Source organism: Phyllobates terribilis, unplaced genomic scaffold (genome assembly GCF_046119375.1).
Source record: "Phyllobates terribilis strain yellow unplaced genomic scaffold, ASM4611937v1 Scaffold_9__5_contigs__length_417890890, whole genome shotgun sequence".
NCBI lineage: Eukaryota > Metazoa > Chordata > Amphibia > Anura > Dendrobatidae > Phyllobates > Phyllobates terribilis.
In genome coordinates this window covers 8428533-8451837 of record NW_027362769.1, presented here as the reverse complement: position 1 = coordinate 8451837, position 23305 = coordinate 8428533, and the positions used below count along the sequence as shown (strand labels likewise).

The 23305-nt window shown below is 40.1% G+C and overlaps 1 protein-coding gene across 20 annotated transcripts in view; it reads left to right on the top strand.

The window, feature by feature from the left end:
• The window catches only part of GULP1 (GULP PTB domain containing engulfment adaptor 1), a 1414565-nt gene that overhangs the window by 1372038 nt on the left and 19222 nt on the right, over positions 1 to 23305 (top strand). For 19 of the 20 annotated variants that reach the window (XM_073646319.1, XM_073646318.1, XM_073646301.1 and 16 more), the window contains 2 exons: positions 11106 to 11333; positions 20580 to 20718. In XM_073646319.1, the coding sequence (XP_073502420.1) occupies positions 11106 to 11333; positions 20580 to 20718 (367 nt within the window). The remainder of the gene's footprint in view (positions 1 to 11105; positions 11334 to 20579; positions 20719 to 23305) is intronic. The other variant, XM_073646320.1, reaches the window with a different exon arrangement.

Here is a 23305-nt window from a genome sequence, read left to right as displayed (position 1 = left end):
AGGCTTATTTGCTGTGCAATGCTCCTCTGGGAAATTTAATATGCAAATTGCCTCTTCAGAGAAAAAGAGAACTTGAACTCTATAGCGCCACCTATTGGAAGCAGCAAACCTACAAGTCACAATCAACCCTTTAACGAGTCGTGCAATATGACTTAGAATAAAAGCCAAATCTGAATCTCAATTTGCAGACACGGTGTTTCGGGCTGTTGGCCCTCGGCAGTGCAAAGGATGAGATAGTGCCCCCAGTACCAGTAGCAAAGCCATCCACAATTTCCTTCTCTGGAATTTTATTTGGTGGACTGAGTGGCTGCCCAAATACATTAGTTTCTCACAAAGGAGCTGAAGATAACGATTGGCAGTAGATACAAGTTTCTCCAGCATGTTAGATATCAGAGGGAGAACAGAGAGGGCAGCACAGTGGTTTAGGGGTTAGCACTGAAGCCTTGCAGTGCTGGGATCCTGGGTTCAAATCCCACCAAGGAAAACATCTGCAAGGATTTTGTATCTTCTCCCTGTGTTTATGTGGGTTTCCCCCTCAGTAAAAAAGCAGCCATAGATTGTCAAGTAACCTTCCCACAGACTTTTCTTAGCCAGGACTACTTCTCGGCAGGGTTGGACGGCCCCACCTGAGAACTGGAGAATCCTCCGGTGGGCCCTGGCCTCAGGGAAGTTCATAGCACAAACCTTTCAGCCGCTATGGGGCTCTTGAGCAGGGGAGAAAGGTGGGCCCTCAGAATCAAATCCTCTGGTGGGCCCAATGTTCTTCAGTCTAACACTGCTTCTTGTATTTCACCACAACCATATTCTATAGCTTGGTGAAAGGACTAGCATTTAGGGAAACCGTATCTACTCCGGCTGTCATTTCTCCCAGGAAGTCCTCTAATGCAGCTTGTTGCATAAGCAGTGGCAGCTCGTCCAACATAAGCTCACACTTCTCAGTTGTGCTTCAACACACAAAGATCTTTCTTTGCCCCTTGAATTTAATGACTACAGAGATGGGCAATGGCCTGATCTGCTATGCGTTTGAGAAATAACATGCATGGCTTGTCCAATCCACAGTAAAAAAAGCAGCCATAGAGGTTCTGGTAACCTTCACACAGAATTTTATTAGCCAGGGCTGCTTCTCAGAGAGAGTTGTATTTCACCACAGCCATATTCTTTAGGTCGGATGAAAGGACTGGCGTACAGGGAAACCGTATCTACTACTGCTGTCATTTCTCCGTCTGCTGTGTTACAGCTTTCAGCAACTCTACAGCGGTGTGCAGTTTGTCACCTAAGCATTAAGCATATTAGCTTCAGCACAACCTGTTTCCGCTTGGCCAAGGCAGTGCTGCAGTGCTTCCAGTTTGAGACTGATGTGGTCATTTCAGAGATGGGGGCCGAACAGGAGGAGGAGGTGCAGGAGCTAAACAATGTAATAATTAGATTGAGGTTATATTGGCGAGTCTGGTTTTTATACTAAAGATCCGACTGTGTTTTTATTTATTTATTTTTACATCTCTTCTAGTGATGAGCGAGCACTAAAATGCTCGGTTACTTGTTGCTCGGGTCGAGCAAATTGGAATGCTTGACCCGAGCAACCGTCGGTGGTTTGCAGAGGGCTTAAAAATTGCCCAAATCGATGGGAACAGTGCTAAAATGCAATGGGAACAGCATGGGGAAGAACCCTGGAAGCATCTCTGACTCCCAGGTCACTGCTGTCAACAACGTTGTCAGAGGTATTACGCCACTTTTACGGACTCACAATAAAACATACAAAAATGAAACCAAAATGGATTTTCCTGGGAAAAATGTTAAGGAACATCCTTTCCAGGGTAATGACTTGTATATAAAGCAAAATAATTAACGGAAAACAAAAATGCTCCTCCACACCTTGGGCTATGTTCACACGTAGCATTTTTGATGCGTTTTTGCACTTTTGCATTGCTTTCAATGGTGAAAAATGCATTCACTGGCAAATGTAATTTTAACATTTTACTACCGTATCTTTCCATGTGGTGTGTGAGATATCATCAGACATATCCTGTTTCATTTATGAAGGAAGGCCTCTGAAAGTCACAAACACTATTTTTATAGCCTTACTATTCTTAAAGGGCCAGCAGTTGGCTATGCTTTGTTGTTCGCATTATTAAAGAGTGGGTCTCCTATAATGTTATTGCGTATGCATTGACTGCAAGGGCTGCCAAAAATGTGGACGCACCCCAATACCCTTTTGAAGAGACAAAGAGGAGGGTCTCAGTAAAAAAAATGTTCCCATTATAAAGGAGTGGGTCTTCCATAGTAGTAATGCCTATGCAGTGACTGCAGAGGCTGCCAAATTTTGAGAAAAACCCCAATACCAATTTAAAGACACATAGAGCTGGGCCACAGTAATGCCATGTTCCCATTAGAAAGAATCAGGTCTGCTATACAGTTATAGGGTATTCAGTGAGTCCAATGGCTGCCAAAATTTAGGAAATACCCCAATAACAATTTAAAGACACATAGAGCTGGGCCACAGTAATGACATGTTCCCATTAGAAAGGAGAGTTAGACCCCCCCAAAAACGACACTGTATTTGAGTTTATGCTACGCTGCTATCATTCGGTGGTGTTGAGAAGTCTGGCCCAATCCAGCCCTTGTTCATTTTTATAAGAGTCAGCCTGTCAGCATTTTCAGTTGACAGGCGGATGTGCCTATTTGTTATAATTCTGCCAGCAGCACTAATAACCCACTCTGACAAAATGCTAGCAGCAGGCCAGGACCTCCAAGGCGTTGAAAGCCAATTCATGCCATGTATCCAGCTTGGATACCCAAATAATTATAAGGCACAGAGGAATCACGGAGGACGTTGGCACGGTCGGCAAGGTACTCCCTCAGCATTTTCCAAAACTTTTTTCTCCTTGTGAGAGTTTCCCACGCCTCAGGGCCTGTGCGATTGGAGGGTCTGAGAAAACTGTCTCAGAACTTTGACAGTGTTCCCCTGCCTCTGCTGGATTGTATTTGTGTCTCTCTTACCTGTACTCCTTGGTTGTCCAATAAACTGCAACCTCTGCCTCCAGGGTTTTCAGATGGGAATTTTTTTAATAATTCCGCAATAAGGGCATTCTGGTACTGCCCCGTTTTATTAGGCCTATCCGGCAAGGGAGTAAGAGACAAAAAGTTCTCCTTGTAGCATGGGTCTAGAAGAAGTGTCACCAACCAGTAATAACTGTCACCCAAAATTTGGACAACGCGAGGGGCACAGGAAAGGCAGCGTAACATAAACTCAGCCATGTGTGCCAGACTGAAAAGAGGCAAGACTTCCATGTCCTCACCAAGAGGACGACTGACCATGCTCTCTTCCTCCTCGTCCCTGTCCTCAGGCCATCCATGCTGAACAGATGGTATGACAGTTGTGCAGGTAGCACCGTCTATAGCGCAGGAAACTAGCTCCTGTTTTACCTCCTCATTGTCATGCAGTCCACATTGGGATGAGATGAGGCTGGGCTGTGTGGAATCACCCTATATAGTTCGGTTCCTTGCTCCATCTCATCGTGATCCGCCTGCAATGCATCCTCTTTAATTGTGAGCAGAGAGCGTTTCAGAAGACAGAAAAGCGGGATGGTGATGCTAATTATGGCATCATCGCTGCTCACCATCTTGGTGGAGTCCTCAAAGTTTTGGAGTATGGTACAGATGTCAGACATCAATGTCCACTCCTGAGGTCTTACGTGTCGAGTCTGACCTGAATACCAATGTCCGTGTTGATGCTAATAGTCAACAACTGTCCCCTTCTGCTCACAAATCCTTCCCAACACCTGCAATGTGGAGTTTAAACGCATGGGGACATCGCACACCAGTCTGTGAGCTGGAAGTTGTAAACGCTGCTGAAGCACAGCAAGCTACAGAAATGTAGAAATTTTTGCAAATTTATCAAAAAAGAAAAACTGAAATATCACATGGTCATAATAAGTATTCAGACCCTTTGCTCAGTATTGAGTAGAAGCACCCTTTTGAGCTAGTACAGCCATGAATCTTCTTGGGAATGATGCAACAAGTTTTTCACACCTGGATTTGGGAATCCTCTGCCATTCTTCCTTGCAGATCCTCTCCAGTTCCGTCAGGTTAGATGGTGAACGTTGGTGGACAGCCATTTTCAGGTGTCTCCAGAGATGCTCAATTGGGTTTAGGTCAGGGCTCTGTCTGGGCCAGTCAAGAATTGTCACAGAGTTGTTCTGAAGCCACTCCTTTGTTATTTTAGCTGTGTGCTTAGGGTCAATGTCTTGTTGGAAGGTGAAATTTCGGCCAAGTCTGAGGTCCAGAGCACTCTGGAAGAGGTTTTGTACTTGATATCTTTGTACTTGGCCGCATTCATGTTTCCTTCAATTGCAACCAGTCGTCCTGTCCCTGCAGCTGAAAAACATCCCCATACAATGATGCTGCCACCACCATGTTTCACTGTTGGGATTGTAGTGGGCAGGTGATGAACAGTGCCTGGTTTTCTCCACACATACCACTTAGAATTATCACCAAAAAGTTCTATCTTTGTCTCATCAGACCAGACAATCTTATTTCTCATAGTCTGGGGGTCCTTCATGTGTTTTTGAGCAAACTCTATGCGGGCTTTCATATATCTTGCACTGAGGAGAGGCTTCCATCGGGCCACTCTGCCATAAAGGCCCGACTCGTGAAGGGCTGCAGTGATAGTTGACTTTGTGGGACTTTTTCCCATCTCCCTACTGCATCTCTGGAGCTCAGCCACGGTGATCTTTGGGTTCTTGTTTACCTCTCTCATCAAGGCTCTTCTCCCACAATTGTTCAGTTTGGCTGGACAGTCAGGTCTATGAAGACTTCTGGTGGTCTCAAACTTTTCCATTTAAGGATTATGGAGGCCACTGTGCTCTTAGGAACCTTGAGTAATGCAGAAATTCTTTTGTAACCCTGGCCAGATCTGTGCTCCTCTGAGCTCCTCGGGCAGTTTCTTTGTGCTCATGATTCTCAGTACAGTAGAACCATCTCAAAGAGGATCACAAGGAAATGTTCAGCATGTGACTTAAATATAAGTGTCTGAGCAAAGGGTCTGAATATTTATGACCATGTGATATTTCAGTTTTTCTTTTTTAATAAATTTGCAAAAATGTATATCTTTCTGTTTTTCTTCAGTCAAGATGGGGTGCAGAGGGTACTTTAATGAGAAAAAAATGAACTTTTTAGAATTTAACAAATGGCTGCAATGAAACAAAGAGTGAAAAATTTAAAGGGGTTTGAATACTTTCCGTACCCACTGTATATATATATATGTTGTGGAATACCCATACTAACAGGATATTCAATGGACCCTCTTGTGCGGTATCATGCACTGCAGTCTGCCACATACACTGCCTGCCTGCCCTACTCCTGCTATCACCACTGAATATATGCAGCTGGATTAGTCCTCAGAAGGACTGTTAGTTCAGTTGGATATATATACAGTATGTATATGTGTATATATATATATATATATATATATATATATATATATACACAGTACAGACCAAAAGTTTGGACACAACTTCTCATTTAAAGATTTTTCTGTATTTTCATGACTTTGAAAATTGTACATTCACACTGATGGCATCAAAACTATGAATTAACACATGTGGAATTATATACTTAACAAAAAAGTGTGAAACAACTGAAAATATGTCTTATATTCTAGGTTCTTCAAAGTAGCCACCTTTTGCTTTAATGACTGCTTTGCACACTCTTGGCATTCTCTTGATGAGCTTCAAGAGGTAGTCACCGGAAATGGTTTTCACTTCACAGGTGTGCCCTGTGAGGTTTAATAAGTGGGATTTCTTGCCTTATAAATGGGGTTGGGACCATCAGTTGTGTTGTGCAGAAGTCAGGTGGATACACAGCTGATAGTCCTATTGAATAGACTGTTAGAATTTGTATTATGGCAAGAAAAAAGCAGCTAAGTAAAGAAAAACGAGTGCCCATCATTACTTTAAGAAATGAAGGTCAGTCAGTCTGAAAAATTGGCCAAACTTTGAAAGTGTCCCCAAGTGCAGTTGCAAAAACAATCAAGCGCTGCAAAGAAACTAGCTCACATGAGGACGGCCCCAGGAAAGGAAGACCAAGAGTCACCTCTGCTTCTGAGGATAAGTTTATTCGAGTCACCAGCCTCAGAAATCGCAGGTTAACAGCAGCTCAGATTAGAGACCAGGTCAATGCCACACAGAGTTCTAGCAGCAGAAACATCTCTTCAACAACTCTTAAGAGGAGACTTTGTGCTGCAGGCCTTCATGGTAAAATAGCTGCTAGGAAACCACTGCTAAGGACAGGCAACAAGCAGAAGAGCATGGTTTGAGCTAAGGAACACAAGGAATGGACATTAGACCAGTGGAAATCTGTTCTTTGGTCTGATGAGTCCAAATTTGAGATCTTTGTTTCCAACCACCGTGTCTTTGTGCAACGCAGAAAAGTTGAATGGATGGACTCTACATGCCTGGTTACCACCGTGAAGCATAGAGGAGGAGGAGTGATGGTGTGGGGGTGCTTTGCTGGTGACACTGTTGGGGATTTATTCAAAATTTAAGGCATACTGAACTAGCATGGCTACCACAGCATCTTCCAGCGGCTATTCCATCCGGTTTGCGTTTAGTTGGACCATCATTTATTTTTCAACAGGACAATGACCCCAAACACACATCCAGGCTGTGTAAGGGCTATTTGACCAAGAAGGAGAGTGATGGGGTGCTATACCAGATGACCTGGCCTCCACAGTCACCAGACCTGAACCCAATCGAGATGGTTTGGGGTGAGCTGGACCGCAGAGTGAAGGCAAAAGGGCCAACAAGTGCTAAGCATCTCTGGGAACTCCTTCAAGATTGTTGGAAGACCATTTCTGGTGACTACATCTTGAAGCTCATCAAGAGAATGCCAAGAGTGTGCAAAGCAGTCATAAAAGCAAAAGGTGGCTACTTTGAAGAACCTAGAATATAAGACATATTTTCAGTTGTTTCACACTTTTTTGTTAAGTATGTAATTCCACATGTGTTAATTCATAGTTTTGATGCCTTCAGTGTGAGTGTACAATTTTCATAGTCAAGAAAATACAGAAAAATCTTTAAATGAGAAGGTGTGTCCAAACTTTTGGTCTGTACTGTAGATGTTATGAAATACCTATACTAAATATGAAGAAGCAAATCTCTCCCTGTCGCAGCAGCAGCTCTCCCTACTCTGCCTGGTTCCGGAGTAGACTGTGATGAGCATGGCGGCAACCGGTCTTATATACGCCTGACGATGCTGTGCGGCCAGCAAATTACTGTAATGCCGACAACCAACATTGCTGTGGTATTACAATGCATGGCAGGCAATTTCCTGCATGTTCATTGGCTTTCTAAAGAGCGCCAAACATGCAGTGAGGGGACCCGACTTCCCGCCCGAGCAACCCGGAAATACTCGCCAAGCTCGTCGAGCACAGTGATGCTCGGGCGATTACCGAGCAGTGGCGAGCACGTTCGCTCATCACTAGTTGTCAGCTATAAGGAAGGAAATTGTGTTTGACATTGTTTTATCCCTTTATGTGTTAGTTTTCAACATTTACTGGTCCAAATGTTTTGCATATTTTGTCATGCGCAGTCGAATTTTGCCTAAATTCTTTTTTTTTTTATGTGTGTGTTTTAGGTTAAAACATGACAAAGAAAAAAACAAATTTATCACCATATGTTAGGAAGCTTATTATTCTGAAGGTGAAGTCAGGCAAAAGCCAAAAAAAGGTAGCTATGGAGTTCATCTGTTCTCACAGTCATGTGTCACATATATTCAAGAAAGAAAAAGAAGGTTATGGAACAGCGGACAAACATAGAAGTGGACGACCACGGAAAACTTCCTCCAGAGACTATCACATTATTAAGAAAAAGTCAGTATCTAGTGTCCATAAAAGTGCTGTACAGATTTTGCTCAAAATGATCAAAGAATATGGGGTCAAAGTGAGTTGCCAAACTGTGGTGCGACTGCTAAGAGCAGTAGGGTTGAATGCACAAGTTCCAGGCAAGAAGCCTTTCATCTCTGCAAAGAACCGAAAGGTCCAACTTGAATTTGCCAAAGAACACAGCCAAAGGAAAGAGACAGATTGTTCTAAGGTGTTGTGGTCCGATGAATCCAACTGCAATCTGTTTGGTAGTGATGGCAAGCACTATATATAGTGCCAAATTGAAAAAATGTAAGGTACCAAACACCTACAGTGAAACATGGTGGTGGCAATGTCATGGTTTGGGGCTGCTTTTCTGCATCTGCCATTGGCCTTCAGCATAGAATTGATGGAAATATGAATGCTACCATGATAAAAGCAAATACTGGAGAATGTAATGCTGCCACATGGTAAAACCAATGTCGGCAGAGGATGGAAATTCCAGCAGGACAATGATCCTAAGCACACATCCAATTTACTCAAAAATTAGTTAGCAAAGTAAAATTTTGGCCTGTTGCAATGGCCAAGCCAATCACCTGATTTAAACCCTATAGAGCACCTTTGGGATGAGTTAGGGTGATGAGTTGGGGCCCTTACCTATAGCAATTAAGATGAATTGTTTGCAAATGGAATGTAGAAAGATCCCTCAAGATGTCTTGAATACCCTACTGGCTTCAGTGCCCCATCGGTGTGGTGCAGTAATTAAAGAAAGAGATTATGCTACAAAATACTAATTTATGGCATTGAAAACAATGTATTATTCTCTATGTTGTGATCAATAAATAGTATATACAAAACTTTTCGCAGTCAGTTTTCTTTAATTAAATGACTATACCTATATTCAAAAGCATTTTGGTTAATAATAAGGCATGATGACAACTTCATGCTCTTTCAATTCATCACCGGGGAAATGTCATCAAAACAACCAGACAGAAGTAATTACATTTGTAAAGAAAATGAAAAACTTTTGGTCGCCACTGTAAGATAAGAAGTGAAATCACACATTCCACTTGCATACATGTTTCAGGGCATTTGCCACTTATCAGTGAAAAGCAGGAGTTCTTATTTGCCTGTATAGATGCTTCTGACAGGAGTCTAAAGAGTGGCATTAAGAGATGTTATAGGTCATGGAATACTCCTCTGGAAATTCACAAAAAAATCACAAAAAAGCAGCCATATGTTCCAGTACCTGGTCACAATTCTTATACACTGCAGGATCTAGAAGTCCCCCATAATAAAAGGTAGAGGCTCCGCAGGTACAAAATACTGATTAAAACAACCACTCACACACTTATCCATCATGTGGGATGGTTTCTTAGTATTCTAAATGCAAATAAAATGAGGCTTGTATAGGGCGCCAGTCACACATATCTAGTGTTCCATGACTGCTTACAGGCTATAGGTTACGCCTATACTATTAGATCAGGAGGGCTGTCCATCACTCTATATGTGTAACCTACAAGACAGAAATCCAAATTCCCCACACCATTATTACTGGGCTTGGTTGCACCCTGCAAATGATGAAAAAATTCATGAGGTATTGGATGATATTTTGGCCAAAATACGCAAGCTTGCAACCCAGATCAATGGTCCTTATTGTCTTCCCTTTCCTTACACTAAAATTATAAGCAATTCACGGATAAAGGACATCAAATCCCCCAAAAATAACAGAACAAATACCTGGTCACAATACCTGGGTTGCGAGCTTGCGTTTTTTTGGCCCAAGTGTCAATCAATACCTCATGAATGCTTTCATCTTTTGTAGGGTGCAGCCCAGTCCTGTGTTATTGGTGTGAGGAATTGTGATATCTGTTCCTGCAGGGTGCACTTATAGAATGTTGGGCAGTCCGCACATTTAGAATATTAGGCAACTACTTCCCAATGGATTTTAAGTGTGTGTTTGTTTTATCAGTATTTTACACCTGTGTTGCCTCAGCCTTTTTATCATTGGGACTTCCTTCATTCCGCAGTGCATTAGTATTGTGAACAGGCATTAGTAAGTGTGTCTGCCCTTCTTTCTGTGATGTTTTTTAAATTTGATGTTCATTTTCTGTGATCTACAGTATAAAATTTATAAATGCATAATATAAGGTACCAAAGGAGAATTTATCCTTGCTAAGCCTACTGGGAACGACTGATTTTTATGGTGCTCCGTATTCTGTAGTTCCAATGACCTTGCTCCTTATAGTATCAATGATAATAATGTTAATACTGAGATTATAATTACTGCTGGCTGTTTAATTCTTTTAATATGCTTTAGATATTTTTGGCATGCTGACCTCTTTAGATCTTTTAGAATATTTGATAAAAAAAACATTGCTTCATAAGTTCTTCTTGTATTTACTTGCTTCTATTGTTAGAACAGTTTTTTCCTAACACATATAATTTGATTGGCCAGAATATTATAAGATCAGTTTTTGTAATATTCACTTGTGTAGATTAAAAACTTTCTGAAATAGGTCAAACATAGTAACAAACATCTCCTCATTATGATACCCACAAAAGAGAATTGAAGTCGACAATAATAGTTAAGAGTTCCAAATTTTTGTGCTAGAGTTTGACCCAAAAAATCTATTCACAAAGTTGAATAATCCTGGAATGTGGAACTTTAAAAGTCATGATGTGTGTGAATTTGAATGTATAGTTATGTACAGGGTGGGACAATTATATGGATAGACCTAAATAAAATGGGAATGGTTGGTGATATCAACTTCCTGTTTGTGGCACATTAGTATATGTGAAGGGGAAAACTTTTCCAGATGGGTGGTGACCATGGTGTCCATTTTGAAGTTGGCCATTTTGGATCCAACTTTATTTTTTTAAATCGGAAGAAGGTCATGTGACACATCAAACTTATTGCGAATTTCATAAGAAAAACAATGGTGTTCCAAAATGGCCAACTTCAAAATGGCCGCCATGGTCACCACCCATCTGGAAAAGTTTTCCCCCTCCCATATACTAATGTGCCACAATCAGGAAGTTGATATCACCAACCATTCCCATTTTATTTAGGTGTATCCATATAAATGGCCCACCCTGTACTTTGGGATAAGGAAATCTTCATGTACTTTAAGAGACCTTTTGTACATATCCCTGTCTGTACCCATAAGCCAATGTTTTTCTACTTTTACTGTATATTTTCTACTATTTCTTGCCTAGACTTTGTTTCCTCTTCATTCTTCTGCAGTTACCACAAATAGGACCTGGTCATGAACAAGGTGTAATTGAGAGGTTCACCACGTTTATCTGGTGTCATAATGAAGCTTCAGTTCCGTGTTTAGATATCTGCTCTATAACATTCACTCCCATGAATTCTCCTGACTCTAGACTATCAACAGGATTGCATCTAACTCCTCCACCTTCCAAAAGCAATAAGCCAAAACGTAACAGTGAATACAGCATTCCAAGACCTTGTGTAATTCTGATATACTCTTTAAAGTATTGGTTTGTTAAGTGTTGTTTTGTTTAAGAGTTTGATGTTATTACAAAGGGTAAAATATTTCTAAAATAAAAGATATACTACAATTGTTAATAATAATAAATATTAATATATATTATTATTATTATTAATAATAATAATCTGAAATATTAACCCCTTCACCCCTGAAGGCTGTTTGCATGCTAATTGCAGGCCAATTTTTACAATTCTATCCAGTGTCATTTTATGAGGTAATAACTCTGGAACGCTTCAACAAATCCCACTGATTCTAAGATTGTTTTTTCGTGACATATTGTACTTCATGATAGTGGTAAAATTTATTTAATGTAACTGGCGTTTATTTGTGAAAAAATTGGAAATTTGGCGAAAAAATGTAGAAAATTTCGCAATCTTCAAACTTTGAATTTATGCCCTTAAATCAGAGAGATATGTCACACAAAATAGTTAATAAATAACATTTCCCACATGTCTACTTTACATCAGCACAATTTTGGAAACAACATTTTTTTTGTTAGGAATTTATAAGGGTTAAAATTTGACCAGCGATTTCTCATTTTTCCAACAAAATTTACAAAACCAATTTTTTAGGGACCACATCACATTTGAAGTCACTTTGAGGGGTCTATATGACAGAAAATACCCAAAAGTAACACCATTTTAAAAACTGCACCCCTCAAGGTGCTCAAAACCTCATTCAAGAAGTTTATTAACCTTTCAGATGCTTCACAGAAATTAATGGAATGCGAAAGGAAAAAATGAACATTTAACTTTTTTTCACAATAATTTTACTTTAGACCCCAATTTTTTTATTTTCACAAGGGTTACTGGAAAACATGGATCCCAAAATTTGTTGTGCAATTTCTCCTCCATATGTGGGAGAAAACCACGGTTTCGGTGCACGGCATGACTTGAAAGGGAAGGAGCGCCATTTGACTTTCAAGCCATTTGAATGTAAAATTTGCTTGAATAATTAGCGGACGCCATGTCGCGTTTGGAGAGCCCCTGATGTGCCTAAACAGTGGAAACCCCCCACAAGTGACATCATTTTGGAAAGTAGAGCCCTCAGGGAACTTACCTAGATGTGTGGTGAGCACCTTGAACCCCAAGGTGCTTCACAGAAGTTTATAACATTGAGCCGTAAAAATTAAGTTTTCACATTTTTCCCACGAAAATGTTTTTCAGCCCCAAATTTTGCGTTTTTATAAGGGTGTGATGACACAGCTTCTAATCTTAATTAGCCAGACATCTAGATTTGTTAGACCAGAAGAAATACACTATTATGTTTATGTTGACTTTTAAATTCATGTGTTTTTCTTTGACTGGTCAAGAAGGACAGTGACTCAGAATACAACAATGATATTTGTAAATATGCTAATTACATATAGTACTAAGCCAGCTATTTGTTGATTTAAAGAACAAGGGATACCAACTATGCTAATTGATTAAATGCTCAAACAATGATCCCTGAGCACTGCACCTTTCTCCTTGATCTGTGAATAATGACCTGAGCCACAGATGAATATATATAAAAAGGGAGCATTTCTATAGTGCTGCAAGTAGATTCAGATAGACTCTTCAGGACAGCAGATTAGTAGCATGGCTCCATCCAGAGAGACACATATTTGGATTCTACAGGATTCCAGCCTAAGGGTACATGGCTCCTGCTGGAAGGATACAGTTCTGCTCCATTGACCATCAGAAAACCCATGGATGCATTTGGGGAAACCAGGTTGGAAAGATGAGGTCACCGGGCCCCATGGATATGTTATTTAGGGTTGCCAGGTTGGGACCATCTGGTCACCTGGAACCCATGGAATCACTCAGAGAGAGCCGGGTTGGGACAGTGCGGTCACCTGGGACCCATGGAGTTGTTTGGAGATGCCAGGGTGGGACCCTCAGGTCTCATGGCCTTGTACCTCAATGGACTGTCAGCTTCCTAAGCTTGCCACTACCGCCTCTCTGTGGGGGTCCACCCAAAGTGGGGTGCCACTGGTTGAGGTAGTTGGCCCTGGAAGTCCCAAATTCGCAGCTGATCTATTTCCGGCAGGCCAGCGGAAGAGTGAGACTGTGTAATTTTACACTATCTTGGGTATTTGCTGGGACTGTTCTATGTTTATTGTCTGTTTAGTGGTTCAATAAAATATTGCCTCACTGTTTTGCCCTCACCCTGTGTTGTCTGAGTAGTATTATTCTCACGGAAGACCCCGGGTCTTCACCAAGGATAACAGGAGAAATTGCACCAAACCATTTGTTGTGCATTTTCTCCTGAGTAAGCTGATACCCCATATGTGGGGGAAAACCACTGTTTAGATGCACAGCAGAGTTCGGAAGGGAAGGAGCGCCATTTGACTTTTTGAATGTAAAATTTGCTTGAATAATTTGAGGATGCCATGACGCGTTTGGAGACCCCCTTATGTGCCTAAACAGTGGAAACCCCCCATAAGTGACATAATTTTGGAAACTAGACCCCTCAGGAAACTTATCTAGATGTGTGGTGAGCTCCATGAAGCCCTAGGTGCTTCACAGAAGTTTATAACATTGAGCCTTAAAAATAAAATTTTCACATTTTCCCACAAAAATGTTTTCAGCCCCAAATTTTGCATTTTCATAAGGGTAACAGGATAAATTGCACCAAACCATTTGTTGTGCAATTTCTCCTGAGTAAGCAAAATACCCCATATGTATGGGAAAACCACTGTTTGGGAGCATGGCAGGGCTTTGAAGGGAAGGAGCATTGTTTGACTTTTTCATCGCAAAACTCGCTTGAATTGAGAGCCGACACCATGTCGCGTTTGGAAAGCCCCTGATGTGCCTAAACAGTGGAAACTCCCCCCAATTGACCCCATTTTGGAAAGTTGACCCCTTAAGGAACTTATCTAGATGTGTGGTGAGCACTTTGAACCCTCAAGTGTTAAACAAAAGTTTATAACGTAGAGCCGTGAAAATAAGAAAAAACATTTTTTTTCCACAAAAGTGATCTTTTAACCCGAAGTTTTTTTATTTTCACAAGGGTAATAGGAAAAATTGGACCCCAAAAGTTGTTGTCGATTTCGCCTGATGAACTCCAATGACCTCACTCCCGGCAGCTTAGCGCTATACACTGCAGGAGTGATTATGCTCCTGTCAGTGAATTGCTGGCTGCTGAATAGAGCGATCACATCTATTGATGTGGCTGTTCTGTTAATGAGATCTGTGTGGGACACTCGGGATTACAGCGGATAGGTGAGGATTATGGCAGTTTATTATTTTTTCTTTATTACAGGTTACCTGGGCATCGGGGATTAGGTGTTAAGGTGAGTATATGGTGTTTTTTATTTTTTTATTTTGCAGGGGACAAGGGCATCAAAGAAAAGATGTAGATGAGTAAAATGTTTGTTTTTTTAATTTGAATATTTTATTTATTAATTTTAACTTTTTTTTTAAATTTCAGCACAGGCGATGGCTGATGAGAGACTACTGCTCCCATCCAGCGGCCTCTGCAATCCCTATTTACAATGACAGCAGGCACCAGCTGATGGGGATAGTAGTCTCATTAGCTGGCGCCTCTGACCCGGGGTAAGCTTTTTACCGCGGGTCACTGTCACAGCTGCGGGCTCACACTGACATCATGATTCCGCAGCACTCTGACCCACGGTAACAAGGATACTGCCGATCAGAGCCCATGTTTCCCGCACTGACATGCAGATGACAGCGTGGGGAACACCAAAACCCAAACCGAACTGCAACATGGACTTCCTGAGGAAGTCCGTGTTCGGGTTCCATGACTGAACAGTAGGTATTTGGTACAGACCCCGAACTTTACTGTTCTGGTTCGCTCATCTCTAATTATGAACATCTCAGCATCCAAAGTTAGCAACTAAGGGCATAAAACTATATTTCAAATACAGAACATACCCAACCACGGGAGCACACCCGATGCGTGTTTCACCTGAGCTTCTTGCGGGGCATAGCCTAGGAACAATACATGCAATTATCTCCATTTTCAACCACATTGTTCCATGATCATGTATAGTAATTTGAATCCATTAATCCGTTCAGCTGAATTACCTTATATTTATCAGTTTTTCCCTTGATTGGTTCTCATCCACATAAATAGCCGCGCTCTCTGTTCCTATGTTATGCCCCGGACGAAGCTCAAGCGAAACACACATCAGGTGTGCTCCTGTGGTTGGGTATGTTTTATACGGGAAATATGGCTTTATGCCCTTAGTTGCTAACTTTGGCTGCTGGGATGTTTATAATCTACATTGACACACCTGGTTTACTTACCAGGTATGTCTCCATGTGACCACTTAGTTTCTATTTTCATTAAATAAGTTAAATTAGTGTTGTATTTATGAACCTCATTGTTTGCAATCATATTGTCAAAATTCATTCAACTAGCTGAAATCTTGTTTAATTTTTTTTTATTCATACACTGATCATTTTTCATTGATATACTATTCAACTTTAATATATCTACTTTTTTATTACTTACTGCAAAGTCAAAAGTTTACATACACTAAGATTACTATGCCTTTAAACAATTCTGGACTGCCCATATGATGATGTCCTGTGTTTGGATGCTTCTGAGTTAATTAGAGACACACCTGTGGATGTATTTTAATGCGCACCTGAAACATGCTGCTTCTTTGTGTAGCATCATGGGAAAGTCCAAAGAAATCAGCCGAGATATCAGGAAGAGAATTGTGGACTTGCACAAATCTGGCTCATCCTTCGGTACAATTTCAACATACCTGAAGGTGCCTCGTTCATCTGTACAAACAATTATTCGCAAGTACAAACAAGATGAGAATGTCAAGCCATCATACCGCTCAGGAAGGAGACTAGTTGTGTGTCCCAGAGATGAATGTGCATATCAACCCAAGGACAAAAGAAAAAGACCTTGTGAAGATGATGGCGGAAGCTGGTAATATTGTCTCAATAACCACACTGAAATGAGTACTGTATCAACATGGGCTGAAAGGCCACTCTGCCAGGAAGAAGTCATTACTCCAAAAGAAACATAAAAAAGACAGATTAATGTTTGCAAATGCACAAAGGAACAAAGACCTTAATTTTTGGAGACATGTCCTGTGGTTTGATGAAACTAAAATTGCACTTTTTAGCCATAATAACCATCGTTACATTTGGAGGAAAAAGGGAGAAGCTTGGAAGCCTAATAACACCATCCCATCTGTGAAACACGGGGGTGGCAGCATCATGTTGTCAGGTTGTTTTGCTGCAGGAGGGACTGGTGCACTTCACAAAATAGGTGGAATCTTGATAAAAGAAGATTATGTGGTAATACTGAAGCAACATCTCAAGACATCAGCCGGGAAGTTAAAGCTTAGGCAGAAATGGGTCTTCCAAATGGACAATGACCCGAAGTATACTGCCAAAATGGTAACAAAGTGGCTTAAGTATAACAAAGTCAATGTTTTGGAGTGGCTATCACAAAGCCCTGATCTCAATCCTATTGAAAATTTATGGGCAAAGCTGAAAGGACAGTTGCGAGCAAGGTGACCTACAAACCTGGATCAGTTACATCAGTTTTGTCAGGAGGAATGGGCCCAAATTCCGACCAACTGTTGTGAGAAGCTTGTGGAAGGATATCCCAAACGTTTGACCCAAGTCATTTAGTTTAAGGGCAATGGTACCAAATACTAATGAAATGTATGTAAACTTTTGACTTTGCAATAAATAATAAGATGTACAATACAAAGTTCTATGGTGGTACCGTGTTAGCCAGAAAAATCAATGTAAATACTTTTATGCCCAAAAATGACAAAAGTATTCTCGGAGTGATACCTTTATTGGCTAACCAGAAAAAAAAAATATATATGCAAGCTTTGAGAGCACAGAGGCTCCTTCTTCAGGCATATTACAAATGAATTGATAAGACAAAAGGCACAACATTTAAGAGATGTTACAGTAAAACATTTGTTCATGAGGTGTAAGGGGTGATACCTCCTAATGATAAGTCAAAGAGATCAAATTTAAGGTTTTTACTTGCAAATGACAAGTCTGCGGGAATGTTTAATTATCTGGAAACCGTCTGGTGGAGGTGTGAACTGAATCCATATAGTGAGTCATAAATCCAGGTGTTAGATTGAGTCCTGTTGTCAAGGAATTGAACATTCTTATCAATTTGAATTCCCAAATTTCTCTCTCTCTGTCATCCTTGAAATGAGGATGTACATTAAATTTTCTAGAGCAGTAATTCAATTCAAATTTCATATATTTCATGTATGCATACTATAGAACTACAGAGTGCTACTTTATTTATTGGTTATATATGGAGATGTCTACTCTTAGTAAGCACCGATACACGCCAGTTTTCTGTTTTGAAATTGAAGGTCAGTCTTTTGATATTTGAATACATAGGCTTTCTGACTGAGCACTCCACCCCTAAGCCTCAGGCAGTTTTAATTACAGCAGGATCCTTCCTTCCCATATACATGTAGACTTTAGTCTAAGAGAGGATTCACACTAGGCAGGTTCCCAGCAACGAGAATCGCCTTATCGCAGCTACCAGGTACACATGAATTGGCCAACTTATGCGCTAAGAATTCTCATTTGTTTCTATTTTCTAGTTCAGTAATGCAATTCAAATGTCATATATTTCATGTTTGCATACTTTAGAGCTACAGAGTGCTGCTTTATCTTGTGGAGAGTAGTACTCTCATCAGCCGACACCTGTGACTGGCAGCAACATTTTTACCGCCAGTCAGAGTTGCTTGCTCACATGCTGTCATCTGTGTGACAACGTGGGAACCGCAGTGCTCTGACCGGCGGTAATGAACTTACTGCTGATCAGAGCAGGTGTTTCCAGCACTGTCACATGGATGACAGCATGGGAATCACCAGATGATCGGACGCCCAATTCATTTGAGTTTGTGTTCAAGTTCTGGTAGGACAGCCAAGTTTTTTTAAAAAAAAAGCCTAACCCGACAGACCCCGAACATCCACGGGTCCGCCCATCACTATTAATCCTCTGTCTGGCATTTTTTTTCCTCACATTTTCTCTATATCAATGCCTTAGGACAGCATACTTTGCTGTTTGTTTGCTTTGTTGTTTTTAAATTAATATTAATAAAATAAAAATGGCAGTCTGCAATGCAAAAATACAGCCTTTAGCTCCACTGCAAAATAGTTACGGGTCTCTGAAAATAGCTACATGGGCCTCATACAAATTCTAGAATTTTTACCTTTCTGAAATGTTTTTCACCATTAAAATAAAATAATATACAAATTTGGTGTCTTCAAAAATGTATTGACCTAAAGAATTATTTTACTTCATAATGAATGCCTTAAAAATAAATGGAAAAAAAATTAGCTACAGTAATTTTTTTTTAGATTTCTTTGCATTTGGAATTTTGTTCCCCATATTCCAGTACGTTGTATGATTAATGCAACTGGTCCTGCAAAAAATCAAGCCTTCATACTTTTATGTTAATTGAAAAATTTAAAATGACTCTTGGAAAAAGAAGAATAAAAAACGAATGTGAAAAAACTAAATTGCCTGTGGCGGGAAGGGGTTACATTTGTTTGCAAGATTCTACTCTAAAAGTAGAAAAATAGTCCACAGTTTATGCTAAAACTCTTGTTTGAATGTTTTTCATTTTTCTTAAAGACATTTGAAAGGAGTTTCAAATGTAAATGAATTATTAATTATATTTCAAGTGATTGCATCACAAAAGTAGCTTGTTTATAAATGTCTTATTAAAATATACTTATTTATATGCTACTATTTCAATTTTTAATTTTATTATTTACACTAAAAAGTAAGTTTTGTTTTTATAACTTGTTCTTTAGGGAAGTTGTCATTTTTATAGTTTATTGCAAATGTAGACAGCCCCTGTAAATTAATGTTCCATTAGGGCATATGATTGCCATAAAGATGGGTTCTACTCTGCTCTATTCCATAAGAGCTGAGTAGAAACCATAATTTCTGTGTATTACTGAAATTATCCAATGACATCAATGGGTGTTGTGTATGTAGTAAGACATATCCCCATTATCTGTACATAATGATAACATCTGATTATCTGAGGTTTTATTAGCTGAACCTGTAGTCACTAGTGATGAGCGAGCACTTAAAGGCTTGGGTACTCGTTGTTCGAGTCGAGCAAATTGGAATGCTCGAGTGCTCGGACCGAGTAACGAGCCCAATGTAAGTCTATGGGAAACCCGAGCATTTTTCCGGCGGCTCCCCCTGGCGGTCTGTAGAGGGCCTGAAAATGAAACATACAAAAACAAAATCCAAATGGATTTTCCTGGGAAGTATGTTAAAGGACATCCTTTCCAGGGTAATGACTTGTATATAAGGCAAAATAAATATACAAAACAAAAACGCTCCTCCACATATTGGGCTATGTTCACACGTAGCATTTTTGATGCGTTTTTGCACTTTTGCATTTCTTTAAACCAAGACAAATGCATTCACCAGGGAATGTAATTTTAACATTTTACAATGTTATCTGGCCATGTAGTGTGTGACACATCATCAGACCCATCCTGTTTCATTTATGATGGAGGGACTCTGAAAGTCACAAAGACTATTTTTATAGGGCCATCAGGCGGCCCTTACTATTCTTAAAGGGCCAGAAGTCGGCTATACTTTTTTGTTCCCATTATTAACGAGTGGGTCTCCTATACTGTTATTGCGTCTGCAGTGACTGCAATGGCTGCCAAAAATTTGGAGGAGCTCCAATGCCCATTGCAAGAGACGTAGAGGTCGGATGGCCTCCTGCAAAAAATGCTCCCATTATTAGCTGTGGCATTACAATGCATGTCAGGCAATTCCTGCATGTTCATTGGCTTTCTAAAGAGCGCCAAACATGCAGCGAGAGGACCCGAATTCCCGCCCGAGCAACCGGGAAATACTCGCCGAGTACCGAGCTCGTCGAGCATAGTGATGCTCAGGCGAGTACCGACCAGTGGCGAGCACGTTCGCTTATCACTAGTAGTTACCAACATTTGTGCTAAGAAGTGCTTAAATAAATAGGTAACCACCCTAAATGGACAGAGCTGTTAAGTTGCTTTCCTACAATTAATCTTAAAATATTACCTCTTCACCATAAAGTGAAATGATAATGAATAAAGACGAAAGCCAGATTGAATGCTAAAATGTCATACATAAAATGTGTTTATAGATGTTGGTATGCATGATTTTTGCATGATTCATGTGATATTTCTGACTGTTGTCAATAATTCTTATGCAATACATTTTTATTTTAGGCTGGCAGTGTGACACCAAAATCTCCCTCCACTGATATTTTTGACATGGTTCCTTTTACCCCACTTTCTTCTGAATCAACAACACCTACAAAAAATGGTACACAGTTTTCATCTGTGCCAAGTAGGTCAACTGAAATAAGTAAGTAATAATTAGGTTATTATTCACCAAAAAATGTGATAAGTCCAAAGTCTTGAATTTGAAATTGAACAATGTCTGCTTCACTTGTTTTCTAATGAATCTAGATGGAAGGGGTTATGGCCTCTTCTGTTTATTTTTTACACAGTGCCAATCCTTACTTTGTGTGTGGAAAGAATTGCAACATGCAAATTGCTACCGTATCTGTTTTAGCGCCATTTTGTGAGCATAACAGGTCAGAGAGGCTGCTCCTGACACTGCTCCTGGATACTGAGTGATGTTAGATATTCAGCTAGGCGGTTGCTTCTAAGTCAGATAGTTTAGATAGATAGGGTCCTGTGTGGCTGTGAAATCGACCTTCCAATTTTTTGTTGTGCTATTAGTGAATGCATATTACAGCATAGAACTCTGTTGTGCACTGCTTCTATTGTGCTCCATGCACAAGTACACCTTTAAAAATCTATTTTTTTCTGTTACTAACTCTCAGCTTCTCATTTCCTGGCGGTGAAATTTAGCTGTATGCAGAGCTTATGCAGAGTAAAAAAATTTTTTTTTTCTGTTACTAACGTGATGCAGCACGCCACGCCACATCTCAGCTTGTCATTTTCTGGTGGTGAAATTCAGCTGTATGCAGAACTTGTTCACAGTATAAAAATCATATTTCTTCTGTTAGTAACGTGATACAGCAGGCCAGATGTCAGTTTGAAATTGTTTGGAGCATATATTCAATTGTATACAGGCCTCATCCATAGTAAAAAAAAATTAGTTCTTCTGTTAGTAATGTGATACAGCAGGCCAAATCTCAGTTTGAAATTGTATGAAGCATATTGAAATTGTATGAAGCATATTGTATACAGGCCTCATCCACAGTAAAAAAAAAATTGTTCTTCTGTTAGTAACATGATACAGCAGGCCAGATGTCAGTTTGAAATTGTTTGGGGCATATATTCTATTGTATACGGGCCTCATCCACAGTAAAAATAATTCGTTCATCTGTTAGTAATGTTATACAGCAGGCCAGTTGTCAGTTTGACATTTTTTGGGTCTGATATTTTTCTCCATACAAGGGTACACATGATAAAATCAAAATTGGTTTTCTAACTATTGTACTACGTAAAGCAGGCTACATTTCATCTTTTAATTCTTTGGTGCTGATATTGTTTTGCATACATGGGTATACATAATAAAATCAAAATAGTTTTTTTTACTACCATGCTACCTAAAGCAGGCTATATTTCATCTTTTAATTCTTTGATGCAGATATTGTTTTCCATGCAAGGGTACACATGATAAAATCAAAACTGTTTTTCTTACTACCGTGCTACCTAAAGAAGGCTACATTTTATCTTTTATTTCTTTGGTACCTAATATTTTGCTCCATACAGGGTTCACTTCATAAAAACAATTTTTTTTCTGTTACTATCATGCTACAGAAACTAAGCCACATTTCAGCTTTTAATTATTTAATGCTAGTATTGCGCTACAGCCAGGAGTCCACATTAAGAATCTAAAATTTGTTGCGCTAATAGCGTGGTCCTGAAACCATGACACATTTCAGCATTGGACAGGGTTCGGAGCAGCATTTCTAACTTAAACTTTGATCAGTAACTAGTGAATGAGTGACAGATGTATGCCTAGTGCTCTGAGAGCTCGGCCAAATTCAGGCAGCACACATGAAGGAGACCCAACTTGGAGACCAAACATTTCCATTAATTCTGGGAAGATACCACAAAACTGGTATCAATTTCTATTTATTTATTTTATTCACTTATATAGAGTCAATAATTCCACAGCGCTTTACAGACATTATCAATTTACCCATAGTAGAAATAGTATAATGGAGCTCTGACACCCCTTCCACTACAGGCAACCCACCAGATGGAGACCCAACTTGGAGTCTCCACAGTTAGAATTTTTTTTAGTAACATCTGCAACGCTAGCAACAACAGGCACAGAAGCCACGACAAAGGTGTCACAGACTGCAATTACGCGAGATCAATGCAGCACACCAAGAAGTACGCCATCACCTAGGCTTGGTGCAAAAGTCATTGGAGATCCATGACTTGTTCATCTTCATGAAAGTTAGGCAGTCTATACTTTCAGAGGACAGCCAGATAGGCATATCCATGAACACACCAGCAGTACTGGAGACATGTTCTGAGAGAACGCTGGCTGCCGCCCATAACAGGCGAGCTCAGAGCACTCTTCAATTTTTCTAGGCCAAAATTCAAAAGGGTCCAAACTCCCTCCAATGGCATTGTTATTGAGCTCTAGATACTCCTGCACCATCTTCTCCAGTTATTCACTACATGTCAGACTTGTACTCTGTTCTGCCGGTGTACCGTCTGGTCTAAAGAGGGAGTGAAACGACTCCCAGAATTTTTTTTCTCACGTTTATTTAACTCACACAGCGCTGTTAATTCCCCAGCACTTTACAGACATTAGTGGCAAAAACTGAAATATCACATAGTCATAAATATTCAGACCCTTTTCTCAGTATTGAGTAGAAGCACCCTTTTGATCTAGTACAGCCATGAGTCTTCTTGGAAATAATACAACAAGTTTTTCACACCTGGATTTGGGGATCCTC